Source organism: Cetorhinus maximus, chromosome 12 (assembly GCF_964194155.1).
Source record: "Cetorhinus maximus chromosome 12, sCetMax3.hap1.1, whole genome shotgun sequence".
Classification (NCBI taxonomy): Eukaryota; Metazoa; Chordata; class Chondrichthyes; order Lamniformes; family Cetorhinidae; genus Cetorhinus; species Cetorhinus maximus.
The window spans coordinates 104,370,083-104,397,309 of NC_135890.1; the positions used below are offsets into that span (position 1 = coordinate 104,370,083).

The window sequence follows — 27,227 nt, forward strand, 5'->3', positions numbered from 1 at the left end:
CAAGGAGGCATCAAGTACCTGAAAACTTGAGACTTACAAAAAGCTGCTGATGGGTATAATTAAGCAGTGGGGCCCAGTTCTTCCCCATGTGCTAACCATCAGGGCTTTATAAGTTTATGGTCATGCTTTTCAAAATGAAGGATGAATCCTCCACATTCCAGCAGCTGATGGATTCTGTTCTGACAGGGCCCCAGATTACAACCTGCCATGCATTGATGAAATCACCAATTTCAATTGGACATGGTATAAACATCTCAGTATTATCACCATTATATTAACCTGGCTGAGCAAAGCAGATTCTAAGGCCAAGAAGTGCAAAATCAGTGCAAAAGCAAAATACTACAGCTGCTGGGAAATCTGATATAGAAACAAAAAAAATACTGGAAATACTCAGCAAGTCAGGCAGCATCTGTGGACAGAAACAGAGTTCTCATGTGAGGTCACCTCAACCTGAAATGTTAACTCTGTTTCTCTCCACATATATTATATACTATGGGGAGAATTTTCTCCCCTTCGGAGGGGCTGGGCGGGAGTGGACGCGGGGCAGACGCGCAGCTGATCGCCGCCCGTGATTGGCCGTGCGCCTCCATTTTACGTGGGCGGGCCAATTAAGACCCGCCCAGTGTGACGCGCACCCAGAAGTGCTGAGTGCTCCCTGTGTGGGCAGGGGGGTGGTGGGGGGGGGGAGTAGGCCGAGTCTTTTGCATGCGTGAAAGAGCGCAGGAATCTCCCTGAGGCATGGAGCTGCCTCAGGGAGATTCATTTGATTTTTAAAAATTTAAACAAAGAAAGAAAAATTTTTTAAGAAATGCCCCCTCATGTGACAGTGTCACATGAGCTGGGACACGTTTATGAATTTTATTGAAAATGTTTATTGAAGTTTAAAAACCTTCATGAAACCTCATCCCACCCGTGGATGAGGTTTCATGAAAAATGTGAAGGCCGCCTGGGCTCTTCGCCTGCCCGCCAACCTTAAGGTTGGATAGGCAGCGATGTTAAGTGTTTTAATTGATATTTAAATGGCCTTAACAGGACTTTGACAGTTTGACGGGTGCGCAGCTGACTCTGGTGTGCGCCCGCCGAACTGAAAATCGGAATGACACGCGGTGATGTCGGGACGCATGCCCGATGTCACTGCGCATCATTTTACACTTCGGCAAGCAGAGCCCACCCCTACTGCCAACCCAAAGATTCTGGCCTATATTAAATAAGTGCAACATCAGCATGATTAAGGTTCGTCATTTTGGCCACTATTTGTATGAGATGGAATGGGGAATTAATTAGACAAAGATGACCAGCATCTACACCAGGATCAGCCCAGGATCAAGGCCTGGGTTACCTGGTTATTATCACAACTGATTAAATATAACAGTTTTGTGAATTAATTTAATGCAGATGTGAAAGTCCAACCAAATCATCTGCTCTGTTAATGCAGAAAGTTCCTTTGTAAAGTGTGTGCAGGCCTCAAGCCAACTAGTCCAGGTCATTCCTGAGATTTTACACTCCACACTGATGGATCAAAGGTCCGCTGAGCCAGGACTACATGGGAAAGCGTCCAATCCCTTGAGTTGTAAGTTACTGTCACAGAAAATATCTTATTGTGCAATTGGGAAACATTGCTTAAATATTATAGGGGTGCTGCAGAAGCTACAAAGTATTTCTATGGAACTGCGCTTACTGTATTTTCTTTTGTTCTTTTATGGGATGTGGGCGACACTGGCAAGGCCAGCATCTGTTGCTCATCTCTAATTGCCTTATGAAGGCTGAGCCGCCTTCTTGAGCTGCTGCAGCCCATCTGATGCAAGTACCCACAGTGCTATTAGGAAGGAAATTACAGGATTTTGATCCTGCGACAGTGAAGGAATGGAGATATACTTCCAGGTCAGGATGGTGTGTGGTTTGGAGGGAAACTCCAAGGTATGTCCATGTGTTTGCTGCCCTTGTCCTTCCAGGTGGTAAAGGTCACAGGTTTGTAAGGTTGAAGCAGCCTTGCATCTTGTACATTGTACATACTGCTGCCACTGTGCATCGGTGGTGGAGAGAGTGGATGCTTAAGCTGGTGGATAGGCTGCTTTGTCCTGGATGGCATTGAGCTGCTTGAGTTGTTGCAGCCACAGTCATCCAGGCAAATGGAGAATGTTCCATCACACTCCAGACTTGTGCCTTGCAGATGATGGACAGGCAATAGGGAGTTAGAAGGTGAGTTAGTTGCTGCAGAATTCCTAGCCTCTGACCTGCTTTTGTAGCCACAGCATTTATATGGCTAGTCCAGTTCAATTTCAGGTCAATGGTAACCCCCCCAGGATGTTGGCGATGGGGGATTCAGTGATGGCAATGTCATTGAATGTCAAGGGGCGACGGTTAGATTCTTTTTTGTCAGAGGTCATTGCCTGGCATTTGCGTGGCAAGAATGTTACTTGTCATTTATGACACCAAGCCTGAATGTTGTCCATGTCTTGCTTCATATGGACATGGCCTGCTTCAGTATCTGAGGAGTTGTGAATGATGATGAACATTGTGCAATCATCAGCGAATATCCCTACTTTTGATGTTATGATGGAAGGGAGGTCATTGATGAAGCAACTGAAGATGGTTGGGCCTAGGACACTATCCTGACAATCCTGTATAATGTGATCATAATTGTTTGTTATAGTTCGCTCAACTGCTAAAGTAGAGTACTGGCCTGCAAAAGTAAAGGTGGCACAGAAGACTGACACAGGATGAAAGAGCAGTGACGAATGCTGGGATAGTGGGCACTGTGTTGTTTTTAATAATGATATAATGACACCAATCATTCATAAAGAATTATGCAAACACATTGTGGTTCATTTATTTAAACTAGGCACGCCAGAACAGCTGCTTAATGGTAGGAGGCTTGAGGACATCAGCAGCAGAGTTGTGTGCGCTGTTTTCTGCTCACAGGCCAAAGTGAAATTGAGACTGGATCACATGACACACTTCCCATCTAGTGATGGCATGCTGCTATCCCTTAAAGGCATATTACAAGGTACAAACCTGCATGATGGGCTGCTTGTGGTTGCAAACCAGCTGTATGTTGAGCGAGTGGAACCTCTTTCAATTAATAAAGATGTAGGCTGGTGATAAAGAGCATGAAAAACAATGCTCATGCTATTAATGACACCTAGCAGCATGAACAAGCATGCCATGTATGCAAAACCTCGTGCTTTCTTGTTTGGCTTCACTCTATTAATATGGAAGAAGTAGGTGTTTGTCCTGGTGTAGAGAGCTCAATGATCTACGTGATACAGAGATACTGGCATAAAAGTGGAGAGTGATGGTGACCTTGCCAGCCACAGGCAGTTGTGACTGCAAAAGGCGATGCAGCTCAGTAAAAGCCTCATACATTGCTCCTCGGTAAAACTGTGGTAGAAGAAGTGCTCCTTGAAGACCCTCTGTGGATAAAGCCTCCTGTTCAATACCTCCTTCTCCTCCACCATCTTCTGGCAACTTCCCCTGCTCTGTGATTTCTTTTTTGTTGCACTCCCTCATTCTCAAACCCCAAACTAACTTTCCACTCCACCCCTATCTGCGGTCAGACTATTTGTGAGGCAAAGAGCAATAACAGTGCAAAAGTGGCAAAACTCTGCAGACAAAATGGATTTTCCAGAGTGATGCGACACAGCAGATGTCACGAAATAGTAGTCAGAAATACTAAACCAGCAGTTAATCTGTAAGTTCTTCATGATTTTAAATTGCAGTGGAGAGGGGGTTTTTCTGGCCAGTTAGTGCCATGTTGTGCTGTGTGAGGTAAGCAAATGGTGAATGAAGTGCAAGGGCAGTCCAAAATGAAACAAAAAACAGGTCTTGTAAAAAGCACAGAACCCTGATATATTACTTTACATATAGAATGTTGCTGATCCTGCTATCAGTGTGACCTTCTCTGCCAGTGTAGCGGGCAGGGGACATTTGACTGGGAGTGTGTGCACACTTCTTGCCTGTCATACTGGGGACTTTGTTTTCTAGGTCAATGTGTTTTATCAAGATTCTGTGGTAAGAAAGGGTTAAGTGGACATTACTTAAACTTGCCAAATGTAATTAATCACGCACACAAAGCTATGATTTTCATGCAATACAGCATGTGCTGCAACAGAACACATCAAGACACCCAATGGAGAATGAGGTCAATTATCAAGGCCAGAACATCTAAGCAGCATTGATCAGCCAGTCAAACCCTGAAATAGTGCATGTGAACCCTGTGTAGTCGCTTAATTAGTAAATGTTCTACAAAAAGAAGGCTACAAGGCAAGGAAAGCCCAGATTCAGTGACCAGGTGCTGGAAAAGCTACCTGAGGGAGTTGGAGGAAGGAGAGACAGAATATATGTCAAGGGTGACCACACAGTCCCCACCTCCTGAAAGTGTATTGTGTAGCAGGCATGGAAGGAAGCTGCTGAAAGAGTCAATACCCTTTCGGAAACACACAAGATATCCCAAGCCGTGGGAAAAAATATGGCATACTAAAAAAACTTGCAAAGATAAGTCATCCTACAATCCTGCATGGCAAGCATATGAATGCTCCAGCGCGGAGCCAGCACACATGATGGATCAGTTGGTTTCCTGCTGTGCTGTAAACTTCTATGCCTTTAAGCACCTGCTATAAGAAAATCAGCCCTGCCAAACTTCCAATCCCATCCTGTTTAACATGCAAAATGCTGTTAACCAATGCAGTACTGGCGTGAGAGATGCAGAGCAAGGCATGAATGGGTTTAGGGAAGACATAGGAAGTGCACATGCTAACTTGTACACACAGTAACATTTAAAAAATGGTTCATAAAAGGGCTTACTTGCAAGCCAATCTAGCAAGGTGGTGTCTGTTCAATTTGAAGCACACAGTATGCACTGAAGCAGTATAGCTGTATTAAATGGTCAATGCTCTATGTATGTTCAATATGGTAATACACTATAACCTCTCCAGTCCGGAATGCTTGGGACCAAATCATTTCCGGATTTCAGAATTTTCTGGATTATAGAATGCTGTTAGAAGGCTAACTACAAGTGTGTGAACGGGGAAACACCGTAGATATAAGTATTTACTTGAAACATAAAACAGTGATAAAACATTATAAAGCAGTAATAAAATTGTCTTACTTATTTAAATACGATACATTCCATGATTTCCACCTTTTCCAATATTGTAATCGTAATTTGCTATGTTTTGCTGCACTTTTCTTAAATGCTATGCTAAGGGTTTAAAAAAATAGAAACTATACACTGGGAATGCCTGAGTCTGCTCAAAAGCACTGCTGCAAAAGAACAGGAGAGAAAAAGAGAGAGAGATAGAGAGACACAGAGAGAAAGACAGCAACAGAGAGAGAGAGAGAGAAAGAAAGAGAGAGGGCAAGAGAGAGACCAGAAGAGACAGAGAGGGAGAGATGGAGAAACAGGCTGACAAGAGAGAGAGAGAGAGAGACTGACAGAGAATGAGATCGAGAGAGAGGCCAAGAGATAGGGACAGAGAGAAACCGAGAAGTAGACCAACAGAGAGAGATAGTGTAGAGGTAAATCAAGTGGCTTTGTAACCTTTCATTGCATTTTCCTGTGCTGCAGTCAACATGTCCCCCCATCATCGCCATTTTCTTCCCTCAGTCTGAAGATCGTTAGAAGACAGAGCATCAAGATAGTATAGAATAATAAAGCCAGAGTGGCCAGCTGAACCCATGCCTAGTACCATAAGCTATCTGTCATGTAATATTCTGCTACCTAAACAGAAATACGCTGAACTTAAGTAATATCATAGAACGTTTGATACAATAGAATCAATATTGCAATGTGATTTATTGAAGGAGTATTTGGAAAATTTTCTTTTCATTAACACTTGAGAAGCCACACTAATGTCAGCTGGACCTCAAAACACCCTGTATCACAATCACAGACTCTCCCAAGCACCAGAAGAGCTACATTTAACCCACAGGGCACAGAGTGATTGATGAAGAAGCACACAGCGAGTTAAAGAGCATGGGTAAGGAAGAGTTAATGATGTCCACCACCCAAGAACAGTCACCTCCTGCCAGAGGTTTAACAGGCTCTGCTACAGCACCTGGGACTTCATTCTTCATGTTTATTTTGTTTATAAATGAATATCACTGTCTAAGCAGGATCTTCTACATGAGTCATTATGACCGTGAAAACACCATGCAAGGTCTTGAGCAATATGGATAAAATGGAGAAAGACCATTTATATAGTACCTTATCACATCCTCGGGACACCCGAAACATCTTCACAACCAATTAATTATTTTTGAAGTGCAGTAATTCATCGTGACAGCCAATTTCCATTAAATAATAAGATGAATTACTTGTTAATCTGAGTTAATCTGCTTTTGGTAATGTTGATTAAGAGAAAAATATTGAGAGGATTCACTGTTTTTCTTTCAATGGTGCCCTGGGATCTGCTACAACTACTGGACCAGGCAGTCAGGGCTGTGCTTCGAGACTTTACCTGAAAGATGGCAGCTCTGACCATGCAGCACATCTGCCTAGGTTGCACACTCAAATCCTGGATTTAATATAAAGCTACAACTTTCTGATTTAAAAATAAAAGTAATTTCAATTGATAGGATAATGTCCTTTGTTCTGGACCTGAGGCACTAGTTTCTCTGTGTACCTATTCCACCAAATCCCTTTATCATTTGAAACACCTCTATTGGATTACCCCTGACCTTCTAAATACAAAGCGATACAAGCCAAATTTATGCATCCTGGCCTCTTAATATAATCCTGGTGAATCTTCACTGTACCTCTTCCAAGACTAATACATATTTCCTGAGCTTCAGTGTCTAAAACAGGGCACTGTACTCCAGATGGGGTCTGACTAAGACACTGCACAATTGAGCATTACTTCCTCATTTTTGAATTCCATTCCCTTTGAGATAAAGGTTAGTATTCCATTTGACTTTTTGATTACTTTCTGTACATGTGCACTAGCTTTTAGTGATTTGTCTATATGTACATCTTGATCCCATTGCTCCTCTACAGCTCCTCATCTCTCACCTTTAAGGAAATGCTCGTATTGGTCTTTCTTAGATCCAGAGTGGACGACCACGCACTTCTTCCTATTGAATCCATCTGCTATAGGTTTTATCCACTCCCTTAAGTCTTTTAAGCCTCTTTGCAAGTTCCTGTTCCAATCTACACATTTTACCGTGCCTCCTTAGTGTAATCCGCAAATTTAGACAAACAACCCTCTATTATTTCATCCAAGTCATTAATAGATGTGGTGAGATGAGGCCCCAGTACAGACCCCTGGGGAAAACTGCTCATCTCCTCCAGCTAATCAGAGAAAAAAACCCTTTATCCCTACCCTTTTCTCCAACTACCACACTCCCAACCAGTTACCGACCCATATCATAAGGTTACCTCCAATTCCATGTGCTGTAGCACACTTGAAGTAATCGCAGATGATGCGGTTTTCTCTCAATACAAGGCCACATCCAAGCCAAACATCCCAACACAAGTGACAGTCAGTGTATAAGCTAACATGCAGGACTAAGCAATTATTAGACTTCATTCATTCAGATGCAGGACATCAAGTAAACATGGAAGTCCAGTGCAACTAGCATCTTGGCAGGCTGCCAATGGAAACCTGGATCTCATTTAATCCATTTGTTCCAGTTGGATGTAATATGTTGAAAACAAATAACAAACAGAAGGTGAATCAAGCTTACAATATTCACAGAATTTACAATGGACCTAATAAATGCAATTCACAATTCCTCTATTGTGCTGCATCAACTGGCTAGAGTAAAGTAGGACTCAGTCAAAAACTACACGGAAAAGTGCTTGTGAAAGTGAGTTGGTAAAGCTTAATTTAGATTTATGGATTGCAAGTTTAAGAAATGTGGCATCATATGCTGGTTTTGGAAATCGTCGGGTGAGCATCTGGTATCCCATTCTTCCTTGCTACACTGATATTTCAACAATTAATTCTTCATTGTTGCTTTTGTTTTCTAGCACTCGTCAAGTGTATGGCCACATCACACATGCCACAAACACACTATGCACAACCTGGTGCAATATTAGCAAAAGGGCATGGCAAGTATAGTAAGAAACATCCACATCTTTCACACTTGCACCCCTTATCCATTTTGTTACAGAGTAAACATTATTCTAACGTTGTCCTGATTTTTTGCATATTATGGTCACAATTAAACTGGCACTTGAAATTCCTTGCCTAGTGATTTGTCATGTGTCTATATAAGGTAGGAAATAGACTGGAAACTGCATGGGGTGGCACTCCGGTGTTCCAAATGATAGCAATATGTTCACTATTGCCTTAAATGTGAAGGATAACCTCAAGCTTAAGGAGACAAGGGCTGCTGGCTGTCCTCCCAAACCAAGACAATTCAATCAACATGAGGATGCAGCCCTGCAAATAGTTGGAAAGCACGAGCTATAGAGAGATTGTGCCAGTCCAGTAAAACTAGTGTCCTATTTTACTTCATTTTCACGCTTCCTTCCAAGCTCACTCATTCAGAGTCAGGCAGATTCTGCACCGCTAAAGCATGACACACAATTGCTGGGTGGAATTTAATGTGCTCTCCCATGGTGGGTTTGGTGTTGGAGGGGGCATTTAATCAGGCGGAAAGGTGGCGGGTGGGGCCTCTGCCACCTCCCCTCCTCCACCACAATGAATTCTGTGGCGGGAAAGCCCATGGGGAGCCTTCCTGCCCCAAAGCCAGTTGAGGCCCTTAAGTGACCAATTAACATCCGCTTAAGGGCCACTTCCTGCCACCGCTAATATAACCAAGCGGTGGTCGGTGGGGGGCTTGCCATGCGGGCAGCATGACAAACGAATCCATGTGGGGTTGCTTGTGGGTTACTGGTGAAGGGTCCCTTGTTCAAAGGCCATCAGTGCCTGGTCGAGAGACCAAACCTCTGATTGGCTGGCAGCTCTCAGTGGGTGTGACTTCCGCTCCCCAGGGTCCATGATCCCGAGGAAGGCTCACCACTATCCAGTGAAGTGCCTAAGTGGCACTTAATTTGGTGGACCTTCCCAAAAAGCGGCGACATTCTCCAGCAGGCAACTGAGACCACCATCACTTCCATTAAATCCAGCCCCTGCCCTTGCCTCTGACCCTCCCCCCTCTCCCATGACCCCTATTGCCCATCCCACCCTCAGTCACATTTGGTCTTGGATCCCTCATTGATCCTGGACCTCTGGGGAGGGGGGTGGGGGGGTGTATTGATGGCAGTTCCCACCACTCCCTGTGGTGCTGCTCGCAATGGACAGCAACTGGCCACTGATTGGCCAGCAGCTCTCGAGGGGTGGGATATCTGCCCCCAATGTCTTTAATCCTGGGGAAAGCTTGATGGTGGGCTTTCCCCAAAGGAAGTGACGTGGGGCAAGACTCCAGACCACCTCTCCAGCTGGTGGGAAAGACTCCCGTCGCCTTCATTAAATCTAGCCCAATGTCTTTGCTTGGAGTTCAGTTCAAAGCTCTTTCATGCCTCGTGCTAACACACACTCTACTTCTCTTAGTTTAGAGGTCTCAAAGATGATGGGCGGTGAGTTTGGAGTTGAGGGGATTTGAATCGGGCAAGTGGGTGCCAGGTGGGTACCCCACCGCATTCCCACCTCCGCCAGATTAAGTCTGGGGCAGGAAGGCTTGTTGGCAGCCTTCCCGTCCGGACGCTAATTGAGGCTCTTAAGTGGGTGATTAATGCCCACTTACTGGCCTCATCCCCCTGCTGCTTTATTCTACCAGTGGCAGTGGAGGAGTCTCCATGTGGGGAGCCCGAAAAGCAAACCCCACAGGGGTGCCCACGTTCGAAGACACTCAGTGCTTGATTGAGGATCTCAGCATCAGGAAGTAGGTGGCGTGCTGAAAGCCAGCACCCTTCCCTTGACCCCAACCCTCCTGCCCCAGCCCGTCCCGTGACCCCCCCACCCCCATCCCCCATCCCACCCTAGTCACATTTAGCCTTGGATCCCTCGTTGACCCTGGGCCTCTGGTGGGGACATTGCCAGTTGCCCATTATGGTAGTGCTTCCCAGGATTGGGGAGCTGCCGGTCGCTGATAGGTCAGCAGCCTTCAGGGGGCAAAATATACTGTCCCTGCTGTCCTTAATCCCAGGGCTTTTCCCAAAGGAGGCAATGCGGGACTTTCACTAGCTCTCCAGCTGGCGGGCGAGACCTCATCACTTGAATTAAATTCCCCCCGATGTAGCTCACACCGGAGAAGCTTACGAGTTTCTTTTATAAACTCTAGTATTGTGGCTAATGAGACCTAAGGATCCAATCTACCAGTGTTTCAGTTGGGATAACTACTCTTTCGTGAATTATGCAACACATTTTATTTGCAGTATAAGACTTTGCACCTGGAAAATGTCCCTACCTATTGACGAGGTTGTTCCTGCTGACCATCCTGAGGAATCCTGTGGGGTCAGTGATGGACGTCAGTTTATTGTTCATTTCTTCAAACTGTTGATCAACAAGGTCTCCAGCCTCACTCTCTGTCTCACTGTTCGAACACATCCTACTGAAACAAAGACACCCAAACCACATCAGCTGATAACACTGCAAATGCACACCCAGCTCCTAAACATTCTTTGCAAAACAGTTACATATAAATCTACCCATTACTGCGAACCTACTATTTGAATAGAAGAATTTCCTGAAGTTCATGACAATTCCATAACTGGGAGCTGCTCATTTAGCACTTTTAAAGAGCAGAACTACTGCCTTCTTAGCCACAAGATTTAAAAGTACTGTTGATAAGATACAAGGCTGACAAACAACGAAGAGGTCTTATGTTTAGACTACGGACTATATTCTGTGGTTGCGATATCTGTTTCCCTGATGGGTAAAAGCAACTTATCATTAGAGGAGCTGACTGGCAAACACTGGCTGCCACAAACACATGCTTAATCCATTTTATTCAATTAAAAGTCTTACATGAAAGTAATCTTGAGAAATCATGCACTTCCATTAAAAATGTACATGATCAAGCTCCCTCACTCTCCCTCAATTAGATGTTTTAGAGATTCCATTACTTTCAGTGTGAATTTGCAAGCTGTTTCTGTAAATGGGATAAGCCATAACAATCAGAATATATTCAATCACTTACCGGAAATTAATTGCTTCAGTAGCGTACAGCAAATTAGGATAGCAGCCTTTTCACTTTTTAAAAAGGCATTTACAACAAAAATGTTAGAAAGGGCATTTCCAGGTAAATGTAATGTTAAACATTTGCAACAAAGCAACAATTTTGGATTTTGAATGAGTCAAGGACTGTTTGTTCGTTTCGAAACTGCTTTTCCTCTCTTTTGCAAACTTTATTCCATTTATTGAAGTCAGTAAAGATTGAAGCACCATGCCAGGTCTGCCTGTGTTTACTTGTGTTTGCATCTTTTGTTATATGTGTGCAAACGTGTGTGTGTTTGTGTGTGCGTGCACGCTTACATATGTATATGTCAGCCAACAACGGCTGCAGATAACAGCTGCAAATTCTCCAGTGTATGGACAGAATTCAGCAAACTGTTAGACAAATACAAATAAAAGATCAAGTTCACATTCTGAAAGGCGATGATCCTGAGAACAGTGCACGATAAAAACGTTCAAAATGAAAAATTTCAAAACTTTCACCATTTGCTTACGCTGGCTTTTCTGCTTATTCAAACATCTTGTGGGTCGCAGCCTTGGAAGTTCAAAAGCGAAAGACTTATGACATCACTGGCTCAACAACAGTGACTCTATTAATCACTATCATCAGTTTAGCTTAAATATAAACCAAGTGATGCTCAGTTAGGTCACTACAACTTTCTTTCTTCCTTCTCTCCAAAAGCATGGATGATGGTTTCAACATCAGATAAGGTAAGGCACAGAGGCAAGCACAGTTTTAGAGGTGGAAGTAGGGAGCCTTTGTGATGAGAATATGGGGTTGCAAATTTGGCTCATGGTCTAATGGGAGCTTACCAACAGTCTGGTTGAGCCTGACACAGTCAATGAAGTGGAGGGAATCAGTGGTTAAGGTGTGTATAGCAAGGGCTGAAGATGACAACTTCAGTCTTAGGGCAGAAAATTGCAGTTCAATCAAGCTTAAATGTCAGACAAGCAGTCTGACAACAGAGATAACGAAAATAGAAAATGCTGTAAATAGTCAGCAAGTCTGGCAGCATCTGATAAAAGGTCACAGACCTGAAATGTAAACTCTGTTTCTCTCTCCTTAGATGTTGCCAGGCCTATTGAGTATTTCCAGCGTTTTCTGTTCTTCTTCCAGATTTCCAGCATCCACAGTAATTTGCTGACAACACAGGTTTTCAGTTAGGTATTGGAAAGGTAGAACTCAGCATCATGAGCATACCTGTCCAATTTGGCTCTATGGCCGTGGCTAACATCGCCTAGGTGCAGTGTTTAGAAGAGAAAGTGATAGGGCCAAAGAAAGATCCTTGGAGACTCCAAAAGTAACATTGCTGGAGTGGAAAGAGAAGCCATTGCTACAGAGAATATGGCTGTGATTAGATAATGAAGAGCGTAATCCCACTGAGCTAGACAACACAGAAGAGGCATTGGAGGAGGATGGCCTGCTTGACCATGTCAAACGCTGCAGAGGTCAAGAAGGGAAAATGCAATGTCATAGAGGATGTCATTTGCAGCTTTGCTTAGGGCTGTTCAGTGCTGTGTTGGGGTGGAAAACTCTTCGGGGAGACTGAAAAACAGAGTTGCAGAAAAGATGGTATGGCTTGGGGAGGTAACAGCGCATTCAATTCTTTGAAGCAGAAAAGGGGTTTTGAGGTGAGGCACCAGTTTGCAATGACAGAGGGGTCAAAGCTTGAAAGGGGGGCAGTTATGGCAGTTTTGAAGCCAAGGGAAGAAGATCTGAGGGAATCATTTACAACCTCAGAAAACATGGGGACCGGGAAATGAAGTTGGGCGTTCAGCAGTTTAGCCTAAAACAAATCTACCTTTTAGAAACAGCTGATGTGTTCTAGCTCCTGACATTTGCATGCAATAGCATTCCCATGAATATACAATTATGTATTGTTCCTAAATATAATATGGTACTCCAATTTACAAACTAGATTAACTGGATCAACTGCATCTCACCACAGCTGCAGCACATCACAGTCAATTTGATGCCTTACATTAGGCAATCCTTAAAAACAAAAAATAAAAAATAAATCTGTGAGACTATCTGCCCATTGTTTATTTATACATTTTACTTTATACAGTTCCACATCTGTTGGTCTCTATAAACTGACTCACAGATGAACTTGCAGTGGCCACATCAGCATGGTCATTAAGTGCTTGATGTGACCACTCAGCCCTAACAGCTGTACTAGTACACTTGAAAATCTCAAATTAATCAATTAGTGATTAGTTAAGGAGAGGTCAGCCTAAGTTTATTTTATTTAACCACATATACTTAGCCAGATATTAATGTTTATTTTGTAGAAATAAACAAATTGCTGTCATTCATCGAATAAAAAATTCCTTTTAATCTTTCATGGGATGTGGGCATCCCTGGCAATTAAGGTCAACATTTGCTAATGCCCCTTGTGAAAGTGGTGGTGAGCCGGCTTCTTGAACCGCTCCAGTCCATGTGGTGCAGGTACATTGACAGAGCTGTTAGGAAGGGAGCTCCAGGATTTTGATCCTGCAACAGTGAATGAATGGCGATATAGTTCCAAATCAGTATGGTGTGTGGCTTGGAGGGTAACTTGTAGGTGCTGGTGTTTCTATGCATCTGCTGCCCTTGTCTGTCCAGGGTTTGGAAGGTGCTGTCAAAGGAGCCTTGGTGAGTTGCTGCAATGCATCTTGTAGAGGGTACACATTGCTGCCACTGTGTGTCATTAATGGAGGAAGTAAATGTTTAAGTTGGTGGATGAGGTACAGATCAAGCGGGCTGCTTTGTCCTGGATGGTGTCAAGCTTCTTGAGTGTTGTTGAAGCTGCACTCATTCAGGCAAGTGGACAGTATTGCATCACACTTCTGACTGGTGCCTTATGGACAGTGGACAGGCTTTGTGGAGTCTGGAGGTGAGTTATTCTTTTCTTTATTCATTCATGGGATGTGGGTGTCACTGGCCAAGCCAGCATTTATTGCCCATCCCTAATTGAGAAGGTGATAGTGAGCTGCATTCTTGAACTGCTGCAGTTCATGTGGTGTAGGTACACCCACAGTGCTATTAGGAAGGAAGTTCCAGGACTTACAGGATTTGGTCCCAGCGACACCTCAGAATTCCCAGTCTCTGACCTGCTCTTGTAGGCACAGTATTTATATGGCTGTCCAGTTCAGTTTCTGGCTAATAGTAATCCCTAGGATATTGATAGCACAGGATTCAGCAGTGGTAATGCCACTGAATGTCAAAAGGAGATGGCTAGATTCTCTCTAGTTTGATATTATCATTGGCTGATACTTGTGTGGTGTGAATGATACTTGCGACTTATCTGCCTAAGACCTGGAATGTTGCCCAGGTAGGTCTTGCTGCATATTGACACATACTGCTTCGGTATCTGAAGAATTGTAAATGGCACTGAACATTGTACAATCATCAGCAAACATCCCCACATCTGACATTATGACGGAGAGAAGGTCATTGATGAAGCATCTGAAGATGGTCAGGCTCAGGGCACTATCCTGAGGAACTTCTGAAGCAATGCCCTGGGACTTAGATGATTGGCCTCCAACAACTACAACCATCCTCCTTTATACGAGGTATGACTCCAACCACTGGAGAATTGCACTTATGTTCTGGCTTTCATGTCTCTCAAAGCATCCAACATGCAATGAACTATCGCAAAATGCAATGACATCTTTTATTCTTTCATGGGATGTGGATATTGTTGGCAAGGCCAACACCTACTCCCCATCCCTAATCACCTGTGAGAAGGTGATGGTGATAATGTCCTGAGGACTATAATGAGATGAATGATCAGCTAATCTGCCTTTAATGACATTGATGCGTTGCAATTTTGTTTCCGGGAGGGTCCATGTACACAGGTCACGAAAAAGCCATGGACCGGCACAATAAAAATAATCAAAAGGGGCAATGGAATGCTGGCCTTTCTATCTAGAGGATTAGCATACCAGGGGTTAGAAATTATTCTACAGCTATACAAAGACCTGGTTAGGCCACATCTGGAATACTTTATTCAGCAAGGGTTAAACTATGGCTAGGATTGTATTCCCTGGAATTTAGAAGATTACGGGGTGATTTGATTGATTTTTCAAAATATTAAGAGGTTATTGATAGAATAGTTAGATAGAAACTATTACTGCTGGTTGAAGAGTCCAGCACTAGGGGGCATAATGTAGAAATTAGAGCCAGGCCTTTCAGGAGTGAAATTAGGAAGCACTTCTACACAAAAACAGCTGATACAAGTTTGGAATTCTCTTCTGCCAAACAGCAACTGATGCTGAATCAATTGTTAATTTTAATTCTGAGATTAATAGATTTATTAGCCATAGGTAATGGGGAATGGGGCACTGGTGAGAATATGGAGTTAGCTGCAGGTCCGCCATGTTCTCACCGAATGGAAGAACAGGCTTGAGGGGTTAAATGGACTGCTCTTTTTCTGTGCGCAGTATACTGAAAGTTGTACTCTTCTTTAAATACCTCTTCAATAAAAGTTTTGGCAGCTCCAATTCAATTTAAAATTTACTGATTCACTCTGTTCCTACAATTTAAAACATGATGGAAAGTAATTCATGGGAATGATGAAGAGAGGCTGGAAAGAGTTCAAGAGCAGAACAGAAATAAAAATCATGCATTGTTTCAAGGAATGCAAAATCCTTATTGCGCACTTTATTCCACAGTTCTGCTGAAGTCCAAGCCTAATTTTAAAGGCAGACATTTCATAAGACATGCGTGGACGCCATCCTTCCTTGATCCAGCTCCTTATCAGCCTGCGTTGGTTCAGACCAAACAATTAAACAGAGTAATCAGTGCAGATATAAAAAAAACTTATATTTCTATAACACCTTGCAGGCAGAGAAACATTATAAGTTGTTTTTAACAGAAGGAGTGGTGGCACTGAAAAGGGAGTGGAAGAAAGGTCAAGGGAAGTTACCGAAGACACACCTGAAGAGCCCATTTTGAGGAGGCTTTGAATGGGAATAGGAAAGTAGAGAAAATATTGCAGAGAGATTTAGAAGTGCAGAGACTAAAAACTTCAAGACAGATTGTGAAGCAGGGAGATCAGGGAACGCACAGTAGATAAGAGCTGGAAAAGCATATATTAGATATTGGAAGTTGATGAACATTACAGAGGGTCGGTGGAGTGAAGCTATGGAGAGATTTGAAAGCAATGTAAAATACTTTGAAGTTTATATACTGGGGCTGCATCCTGATTGGTGAGGGCAAAATTGGCAGGTGTGCAGAACTAGCATTTAATGTGGGAGAAGATTTATGCGGTAGAGTTTTGAATGAATTGGAGTTTAGGTAGGGTGGAGCTAAAAAGGCCAATAAGAGCATTACTGGAGAAATCCAGCCCAGAGATGACAAATGTTTGGATGAGAGTATCAGTGGCAGTGGAAATTAGATAGAGACATCAGCAATCAAAGTTTAGAGATGGAACTAAGCAGTCTTACTGACAGACGAGCTGTGGGGTTTGATTGGGAGCCTTTTAGCAAAAGGCCACACCAAAAGGTTGATAAAAAGGGTGGAAATAGAATATGAGAGGAAACTAGCCAAGAATATAAAAACAGATTGTAAGAGCTTTTATAAGTATATAAAAAAAGAGTGGCTAAAGTAAATGCTAGCCCCTTAGAAGCAGAGACAGGAGAAATCAAATGGGAATGAGGAATTGGCAGAGAGATTGAACAAATATTTTTTGTCTGTCTTCACAGTAGAAGACACAAGTTGCATACCAGAAATAGAAGGTAATCCAAGGACTAATAAAAGTGATGAAATTAAGGTAACTAAAATCAGCAGAGAGGTAGCACTGGAACAGCACTGGAACAACTCAAGGGACTAAAATCTGACAAATTCTCAGGTCCCGATGGCCTACATCCTAGGGTTCTAAAAGAGATAATTGCAAATAGATAGTGGATGTGCTGGCTATGATTTTCCAAAATTCCCTAGATTCTGGGACAGTCCCAGCAGATTGAAAGTTAGCAAATGTAACACCGCTATTCAAGAAAGGAGGGAAAAAGAAAACAGGAAACTGCAGGCCATTTAGCCTGACATCAATCATCAGGAATATGCTGGAATCTAATATTAAGGAAGTCTTAACAATGCACTTAGAATATGAATAGAGTAAGTCAACATGGTTTTACAGAAGGAAAATCCTGTTTGACCAATTTATTAGAGTTTTTTGAGGATGTAACTAATAGGGTAGATATAGGAGATGTAGTATACTTAGATTTAAAAAATACATTCAATGGCCCTGAATTTTCCCGTCGGCGATTTGGGGGCGGGGCCCGCTCGCTGACAGGAAAATGACACGGGATGACGTCGCGAGGAACCAATCCCGGTCCCTTTAAATTTTTAGGAAGGCGGGCGGACAGCGAAATCAGCTGTCCACCCGCCAACCTGTCAATGGCCAATTGAGGCCATTGACAGAATAAGTAGGATAATTAAAGACCCTGCCCGTCCAACCTTAAGATTGGCGGGCAGGCCAGGAGCCCCAGCGGGCTTCTGATAATACATGAAACCTCATCCACTGGTGGGATGAGGTTTCATGTCCGTTTTTAAAAACTTTAATACATTTTATGTGATATTTATTAACATGTCCCATCTCCTGTGACATTGTCACATGAGGGGGACATGTTAATAATTTTTTAATTTTTCTATTTTTAAAGTTTTTTGGACTGTCAGTAATCTCCCTGAGACAGCACTTAGTCTCAGGGAGCAGTGCACTCTTTCGCACGCATGCGCGAAAGAGCACACTTTGATAGTTGGGGAATCCCTCCCACCCCGCACAGGAAGCGCATAGCGCTTCCTGTCGGGCAGGCCTTAATTGGCCCGCCCACTCAAAATGGTGGCGGGCCCCGTTTTGGTGGTGGGGGACGGCTGTCTGCCCGCCACCGAGCTGGTGGGGCCCGCACGCCCACCAAGGGCAAAATTCTGCCCAATAAGTGCCACACAAAGGGTTAATACACTGGAAAAGAGCTCATGGGGTTGGAGATGATATATTCACATGGATAGAGGATCAGTTGACCAACAGGGAGCAGAGAGTAGGGATAAATGAGACATTTTCAAGTTGGCAGGCTGTGACTAGTGGAGTGTTGCAAAAATCAGTGTTGGAGCCTCAGCTATTTACAATCTATATTAATGAGTTAGACAAACAGACAGAGAATAATATATCTAAGGTCGGAATGGAAGCTGTGAGGAGGACACAAAGAGGCTGCAAAGAAATATACACAGGTGCTGAATGGTGGAGTAGGCTCAATGGCTGAATGGCCTAATCCTGCTCCTATTTCCTTTGTTCCTATGTTCCTATCTATACTCATGGTGCAAAAGTTTGTTTTGAAATGAGTTTGATCAGCTACTATAATGTAACTGTGTGCATGTCAGTAACACAAATCCCACCATACATGGAGCACTCTTCCACGTATATCAGTGATAAGTGTAACAATGGGGTCTAGTAGATGGGGCATGCAAAATAGAAGGCAAAATTAAGCATAGCCCAGAATCTGCAGCAGAATCATGCGGCTTGTGCAGTTTATTCAATACTTTTCCTCGCCCTTCAGCTTGAAATTGGCTGGAATTGTGAGTTGACAACGGCGTATCAGGGACCTCAGTGAGTGACAGGACCAATAGTCTATGTCTTTATCCGATAAGATTTAGGGATGAAGAAAAACAAACAGGAATGGCAGAGAAGGAAATAAGGTGAATTACAGTTAAATTAGATACAGATCAAAAAATAAAGGAAGGGAAAGAAATGTTAGATTAGGAGGGGATTGAAAAGAGTCAGAAAGGAAAAGTAAGAAAAATATTAAAATTAAAAATCTTAAATGCCTTTAGGGACAAGTTACTATCTTCAGGAATGAGACTCCACAGTTTCAATTGTTTCCTTTCTGAGCCAGAGAGGTTCAGTGGCATTGTAGCATCATAAATCTTTAAAAGCACCAAAACAAAAACAGAAACAGAAATACCTGGAAAAACTCAGCAGGTCTGGCAGCATCGGCGGAGGAGAGCACAGTTGACGTTTCGAGTCCTCATGACCCTTCCAGCATCCGCAGTTTTTTGCTTTTAAAAGCACCAACCCTGATTTTGCGCAGCAAATTTAATTCATTTTAACAGAGTCAATGCAGCAAGTCCCTGAAATGCACGCAGCGGAGGGGGGGGGGGGCGGTTTGATGGTGAGTTTCTGTTTTGCGAGGCTAACGGCAGGAATCATCCAATGATTTGTAATGATTCGCAACTCGTGCCATATCACTCCATCACCACAAATTGGGATGTCTGCATACTAATAACAACATGCACAGTAAACTCACCAATAGGTACCCAGCAAACTCATAGAAAACACAGAAGCTAGGAGCAGTAGGCCATTCGGCCCTTCGAGCCTGCTTCACCATTCATTATGATCATGGCTGATCATCCAACTCAATAGTCTGCTCCCGCTTTCTCCTCATACCCTTTCACCCCAAGAGCTATATCTAACTCCTTCTTGAAAACATACAATGTTTTGGTCTCAACTACTTTCTGTGGTAATGAATTCTACAGGCTCACCACTCTCTGGGTGAAGAAATTTCTCCTCATCTCAGTCCTAAATGGTCTACCCCATATCCTCAGACTGTGACCCCTGGTTCTGGACTCCCCCACCATCAGGAACATCCTCCTGCATCTACCCTGTCTAGTCCTGTTAGAATGTTATAGGTTTCTATGAGATCCCTCCTCATTCTTCTGAACTCCAGCTAATATAATCCTAATCGAATCAATCTCTCCTCATATGTCAATCCTGCCATGCCAAGAATCAGTTGGGTAAACCTTTGCTGCACTCCCTCTATAGCAAGTACATCCTTCCTCAGATAAGGAGACCAAAACTGCACACAATATTCCAGGTGTGGTCGCACCAAGGCCCTGAATAATTGCAGCAAGACATCCCTGTTCCTGTATTCGAATCCTCTGGCTATGAAGGCCAACATACCATTTGCCTTCTTTACCGCCTGCTGCATCTGCATGCTTCCCTTCAGTGACTGGTGTACAGGACACCCAGGTCTCGTTGCACATCCCCCTCTCTCAATTTATAGTCATTCAGATAATAATCTGCCTTCCTGTTTTTGCTACCAAAATGGATAACCTCACATTTATCCACATTATACTGCATCTGCCATGCATTTTCCCACTCACTCAGCTTGTCCAAATCACATTGAAGGATCTCTGCATCCTCCTCACAGCTTACTCTCCCACCCAGCTTTGTGTCATCTACAAATTTGGAGAAATTACATTTAATTCCTTCATCTAAATCATTAATATATATTGTGAATAACTGGGGTCCCAGCACCGATCCCTGAGGTACCTCACTAGTCACTGCCTGCCATTCGGAAAAAGACCCGTTTATTCCTACTCTTTGTTTCCTGTCTGCCAACCAGTTTTCTATCCATCTCAATACACTACCCCCAATCCCATGCGCTATAATTTTACACGCCAATCTCTTCTGTGGGACTTTGTTGAAAACCTTCTGAAAATCCAAATAAACCACATTCACTGGCTCTCCCTCATCAACTCTACTAGTTATATCCTCAAAATTCCAGTAGATTTGTCAAGCATGATTTCCCTTTCGTAAATCCACGTTGACTCTGTCCGATTCTGCCAATGTTTTCCAAGTGCTCAGCTATTAAATCTTTTATTATGGACTCTTGACCACTATATTCAAAATGTTACCTTTTCAAGGTCAGTCATTCATGGTTCAATTAATAATGCAACATCAATCAGCAATACTTTTAAAATATATAACTTTTTCCCAACAGAAACATGACTTAAGAAAATAACACGTCTGCTCCTTTGTTAGAGCCACCATTTAGGGTGACCACCATCTGTAATAGCCTCCTGGCCTGATTTCGCTGGCTTGATATTGTACCACACAGGTTACTGTGCTGGAGTAAATACTAGTTTCTGTCAAATGGAACATCAGCTTGGCTCAAGTGATGCCACCTTTATTTCTGAGCCACAAGGCCGTGGCCTCAAGCCCCATTCTCAGGCGTGCCCATAGGGCAGACTTATTCCCTCGTCAGGTGGGCGCGGCGGGTGAGCCTGGGAGTGGTCACGAAGCCGACCCCAGCCCACGATCGGGCCCCGAACGCAATTTCACGCTGGTTGGCCAATTAACAGCCAGCCAGTGTGAAACGCACGCTACGACGCTGAGCGCTGCTGGGGCGGGTGCGCACAGTAAAAGCTCCCTGAGGCACAGAGCTGCCTAAGGGAGCTGAATATTTTAAATATCTTTATTTTTATTGTTAAAAATCATGAAAATATGTCCCCTCATGAGCAGGAACATGTTAAAAAGGAGTGTTAAAAGTTTTTACTTTTTTTTAAAAATCACTGGTCAAAACCTCATCCCGCCCGTGGGTGAGGCTTCGCCAAAAATGTAAAGGCAGCTTGGTCTTTTCACCCGCCCACCAACCAAACAGTTGGACGGGCAGCGAAAAATTCCAATCAATGAATTGATTAAGGGCCTTAATAGGCCACTTAATTGTCGGCGGGCATGCTGAAATATTGCGTGAGTGTGCGATGACGTCAGGATGCCTGCGCGCCATTTTACGCTCGTTTGAGTCAGGCGCGCACCTGCCCGATGAGGGAAAAATTCAGCCCATAATCTAGATTGGCGCGCAAGTATGCTGCATTGTTGGAGGAGGATGTTCCTGTTCCAGTGATCCCATGGCACCACTTAACTAAAGTAGCTAAGTGGTTAACCAAAGAAGTTTTCTTAAAGAAGACAAACTTAAAGAAAAAATATATAATTGTGCAAAGATGGATGGCAAGTCAGAAGATTGAACAGAATAAAAAAACCAGCAAGAATGACTGAAAGATTGATAAGGAGGGAAAAATTAGAGTACGAGAGAAAGCTACCTAGAAATATAAAGACAGACAGCTTCTATAGGTATTTAAAAAACAAAAATGTTAACAAAGTGAAAATAAGCCTGGGGAGTTAATAATGGAAAATAAGGAGATGGCAGATGAATTTAACAGGTATTTTGCATCAGTCTTCACTATAAAGGATACAAATAACATCCCAGAGTTGGCTGTAAGTCAGGAATTGGAAGGGAGAGAGGAATTCAGGAAAATTACAATCACCAGGGAAGTCATACTTAGCAAATTGTTGGAACTGCAGATCGACAAGCCCCCAGGTCCTGATGGATTTCATCCTAAGATCTTAAAAGAACTGGCTAGTAATATAGTTGATGAATTGGTTTTAATTTTCCAAAATTCACTAGATTCAGGGAAGGTTCCATTAGATTGAAAATACCTAATTTAATTAATTTATTCAAAAAGGGAGGGAGACAGAAATGAGGATTGGCTATCTAACAGGAAACAGAGGCCAGAATTTTTGGATTGGCGAGCGGGGGCGGGGCCCACTCACTGATGCATAAAATCATGCGCGGTGACGTTGGGCATGTGTCCCAACATCAGCGCGCATCATTCAGATCTTCAGAGATCTTCAAAGATAGATAGGTAGGAAAGTAAGTGGTAAAGAGGACATAAGGAGGCTACAAAAGGATATAGATAGGTTCGGTGAGTGGGCAAAGACCTGGCAAATGGAGTATAATGTGGGAAAATGTGAAGTTGTCCATTTTTAGCAGGATGAATAAAAAAGCATATTATCCAAATTGAGAGAGCTTGCAGAGCTCTGAGATGCAAAGGATCTGGGTGTCCTAGTGCAAGAATCGCAAAAGGTTAGTATGCAAGTGCAGCAAGTAATTAGCAAAGCTACGAGAGTGTTATCAGTTATTGCAAGGGGAATTGAATACAAGAGTAGGGAGGTTATGTTTCAGTTGTACAGGGCATTGGTGAGACCACATCTGGAGCATTGTGTACAGTATTGGTCTCCTTATTTAAGGAAGGATGTAAATACATTGGCAGCAGTTAAGAGAAGGCTTACTAGATTAATACTTGGAATGGGCAGGTTGTCTTATGAGGAAAGGTTGGACAGGCTAGGCTTGTATCCACTGGAGTTTAGAAGGGTAAGAGGCGACTTGATTGAAACATATAAGATCCTGAGGGATTTGACAGGGTGGATGTGGAGAGGATGTTTCCTCTTGTGGGAAAATCTAGAACCTCCTCTGCTTTTACCTGGTTGACAATCCAGGAATTAATTGCTCTTTGAGTGAAGTGCTTCCTGATATTATCTCTGAAATTACCTTTTACCAGTTTGTACTTATATCCTCTTATTGTGGAGTCACAAATTAACCTGAAATACTGATCTGGATTATTTTTCCTATTGCACCAAATATCTTTCGAATCTTTGTGAGGTCAATTTATTCATCTCCATTTATGGTGAAGATTCTAGCCCAAGTTTATCAATGTTTTCCTCATAACATTTTCATGACCAAAATGATAAACTTTATAGCCCTTTCCTGCAATGCTTCAAGGACCGTGAGGGTCCCAGGTCCTGAAACTTGCTTTATTAATGATGAATGAGGGTCACTGACACGCTTCCTTACCAATAAATTAAAATAGCATAATCCCAATCTTTTAAACATACATTTGCTAAAACACAGAAATTTTTTTCCAGGTTATTAATCAATGTGGGAGGATTAATCACAACTAATTGATCATAGCGATTGTGCCACTTCACTTGTCATGTTAGATCAGCCAAATTAGAATAAAATGGCAAAATGTGGATAATGAGATCCCTGTTTTATCAATTCTGTGAGCCAATATCATAAAATTCAATTTAGAACAATGAAAATTAATGAAACAGAGATGAAAAAAATATATAATAATCCTAATAGAATGAATCCCTTGACTGCCATTTTTGGCTGAAGGCCCAAATTCAAGTGATCAGGGAAACCTCATTTCATATAACTATTGGTAATGGGGCAAGTGACCAAAAACATTTTGAAAAACAAATCTCAAGATCAAAACTACACAAACTAAACTGTATTCACGTTTGCCATTACTATTAAATGAAACACAGTTGGTTAAGACTTGGTAAATGCTAGGGACTAAGGCCTCATGCTGTTATGTTTTTATAAAATAAATATAGATATGCTCATTGCTATTTATAAAATTTTAAAACGGAACAAATGCCTTTAAAATGGCTGAACCTATGTCTGTCTGTGACCCCCCCCCCCCCCCCCAAACCAAAGAAGCTACTTGGCAGTTTCAGGAAAACTTGCACCTCATTATCGATGAGAAGCCACTAATGGCCACCTGTGGACTATGCAGCCCAACTTCAATGAGCTATACAAGGCCAACCTCATTTAATAACCCAGGCTGGCCAGAAGGAGATGGATTGTCTGCTAAAACAAAGGCCCCACAACCTTCCTTTCAATTCCTAATAGCTGAGACATTTAACAGTCTTTGGAATCCAGATGATGGATGCACATTCTTTGTCAAAGACCTGGTGGTGAGATGAGCCTCTGGCTTGTGGAACAAGTGATATTGCCTTACTAAACTGCATAGCTCAATCCGCTGTTTACCATCTAACTAGCAGTCTCTCAGGCAAGGAGCTCTGCCTAGGTGGAATGCCTGTCCCCCAACTACATTGCTTCTGCTGTAAATTTTGTTCCACCATCTCTGATTCATCTCTGCATGCCTCTCTCATCATGTGAAGTCAACACTACCAGAAAAGTGAATTATCCAGCATCGGTTTTCAGTCCAGCGACATCCGTGAAGGAATACCTCATTGGACACTGAACCAATATTTATTTTCTCTGTGGTCTCTGTACTATAAAACCTTCTTTTTTCTATCCTCTTTACTGTCTGAGTGTGGAGGCGACCCCCCTGCTTTCACGTTTTGTGTGTGTGCAAAGAAAGTAACCCTTTGAGTTTAATCCTATCTCGAGTTTGCTGTGAGGTTATTAATAGAAAATTGGATTGCACCAAAAGCAAGTGGCTGGGAAGTACACCGCTGCTTATAAAGAGGGAAACATATCAAAACACCTTTCTGTTTACAGATGGGCAGTGAGAGGAGAAATTAGTGCTGTTTAAATTAACCCCGCTTCTGTCCATAACACTAAACACCTCAACTCTCATGTACCATGTGCTAGACTCGGGTACATTCATTTCAATTTTTTATTAGATCCATGTTTAACTCAGCACAAAAGCAACTTTTGTCCTTCAAAATAGCTGCTGAACCACTGGAATTTTAGTGTGATCTGTTAAACAATGCTAGAATGCACTTAGTCCCCACAATTCCTTAATGGTTGAGTTGTTAATTTTGACTATTTTGCCAAAGGCGGTGAGTAGTGGCCTGTTGCTTTCACCCCACACTGTAGGAATGAAATTCAACAGTTTAGTGTGCTTTGTTTTTTTTCCCCTTACTAGCTGCCCCAGGGTACTGTCAGCAGAGTCTCGACAGTGGGTTCTGTGTCCAACCTGCTGGCCCAGCTGATGTATAGCACAGGGGGACAGGATAGAAAAATATTAAATTGGCTCATTTCCTGCTAGCCAAGCCTTTGCAATTCCATTGAATCTGATCCCATTCTGCAATCCTGATTACCTTTCCTTATATATGGGGGACCCTCAGAAGAGGAGTTGATAGCAGTGATCAACTGCTTACAACTAATTGTGGCATTGTTGGCACGACATCTCAACCAATGAACTGGACCTTCTCCAGACACCTACCATTCAATTAGCTCAATGATCAAAGCCCTGAACCAAAATACAGTACGATTTCTTCAACATAAAATGTTGTGTAAGTTAGTACAACTAGTCGACTAATACAATTGATGTCTCTACTTTTGTAGTTACAATATAATATGACTAAAGCATATATGTATGAAGCTGAAATAAAAAAAACACATAATTTTACACAGAAGTGCTTCATTTTGGTGTAAAGTGAAACTGCTTAGCAGATATGATTTTCTCCAAAAACACTCAAACAAAGAGTGACAGAAGAGCTTATTCAGATAGCTAACTGTATCCACCACTGAAAAATTAACCCAGTTTTTACTCTAATTACTGCAATACCAACAGCCAAAGTCGGTACAGAGCCAAAAATACAAGTGATTTGGTCCAATAATGTCTCCATAGGTACTTTCAGAGTCAATGCTGGGACCCAATGGGGTCTATTAATGATCTAGTTTGTCTGTTGTAGCAATATTCATTATGACATATAATGTATAAAATTATGAGGGGGTTTGAATGGGTAGATGCTGACAGGCAGTTTCTCTTGGCTATTTGTTTCCTTCTTTTTACTTTGTGCAAAACAAATCTTTTGTCATTCAGTCTGTACATCTTTTCCTTTGTGATCCAGTGCAAGCAATATAGCAGAAATCACCTATACTCTCCTCTCTGCCCCCTCTCCTGGACAAAAGTGGATGCACAAAACGAGAAAGGGATTAGAGCAGAAAGTAATTAATCCTCTCATTAATAAAGCAAAAATAGTCTCAATGATAAGAACTTTTAAATATTAGTCAAAAATAGAGGGAAGTCTAGAAATGGTTGCTTTTTTTTTTAGAAAAATGTATCTTTGGAAAAAATGTCAATTCTCTTACTAATACAGAAACCCTCCAAATGGGGTATCAAGCCATTCCAATTGTCTCAATGAGATGGAGGGTCTCCATAGTTAACAGCAGGGGCACAGTGTCTGAATGGCCCCAGGAAATCATGCTGCCAGCTGAGAAATTTGCATCTCCAGCCAATAGCGTGGTTTGCTGTGGTTGAGCAGCTCCGTGTGCAGCTATCAGCGCAGTCCAAATTCACAAACCTGCTGTTTACTATAGAACTGTTCTGCATTACAGGGGTGTTTCTTATTAGTGACATTATCAGTGCACAAAATTATCAAATAAAATAATGGTGAGCATACTACCTTTTCTACATAGAGTGTGCTTTGAGCAAAAAAAAAACTCATTCCTCAATGAGCACATTTTAGATAAACCTTCCTTGGGTGGGGTTTGGGGGTTTTACAAGTTAGAAAAAATGGAAATACAAGAAGGTAGATACAGATATTTATTGCAGTTGAAGTTGGGAAGAGTCTGCCACCTTGGCAGATTGCATGATAGCATTTTCCGGCTGAGTATTCATGAATATTTATTAAGTGTCTGAAGTCTACAGTATAACAGATTTTTTTTCTGAGTCATATCAATAAACATGACATAGCTGCCAGTTATCAGATTATCCAAAAGGCTCTGTGTATTCTGCGCTTTATAATTCAT

At 42.5% G+C, this 27,227-nt stretch overlaps 1 protein-coding gene across 3 annotated transcripts in view; it reads right to left on the bottom strand.

Moving 5' to 3' along the window:
- Positions 1-27,227, bottom strand: part of ttc28 (tetratricopeptide repeat domain 28) — a 761,973-nt gene that overhangs the window by 113,635 nt on the left and 621,111 nt on the right. For 2 of the 3 annotated variants that reach the window (XM_078554279.1, XM_078554282.1), the window contains one exon: positions 10,354-10,497. In XM_078554279.1, the coding sequence (XP_078410405.1) occupies positions 10,354-10,497 (144 nt within the window). The remainder of the gene's footprint in view (positions 1-10,353; positions 10,498-27,227) is intronic. The other variant, XM_078554281.1, reaches the window with a different exon arrangement.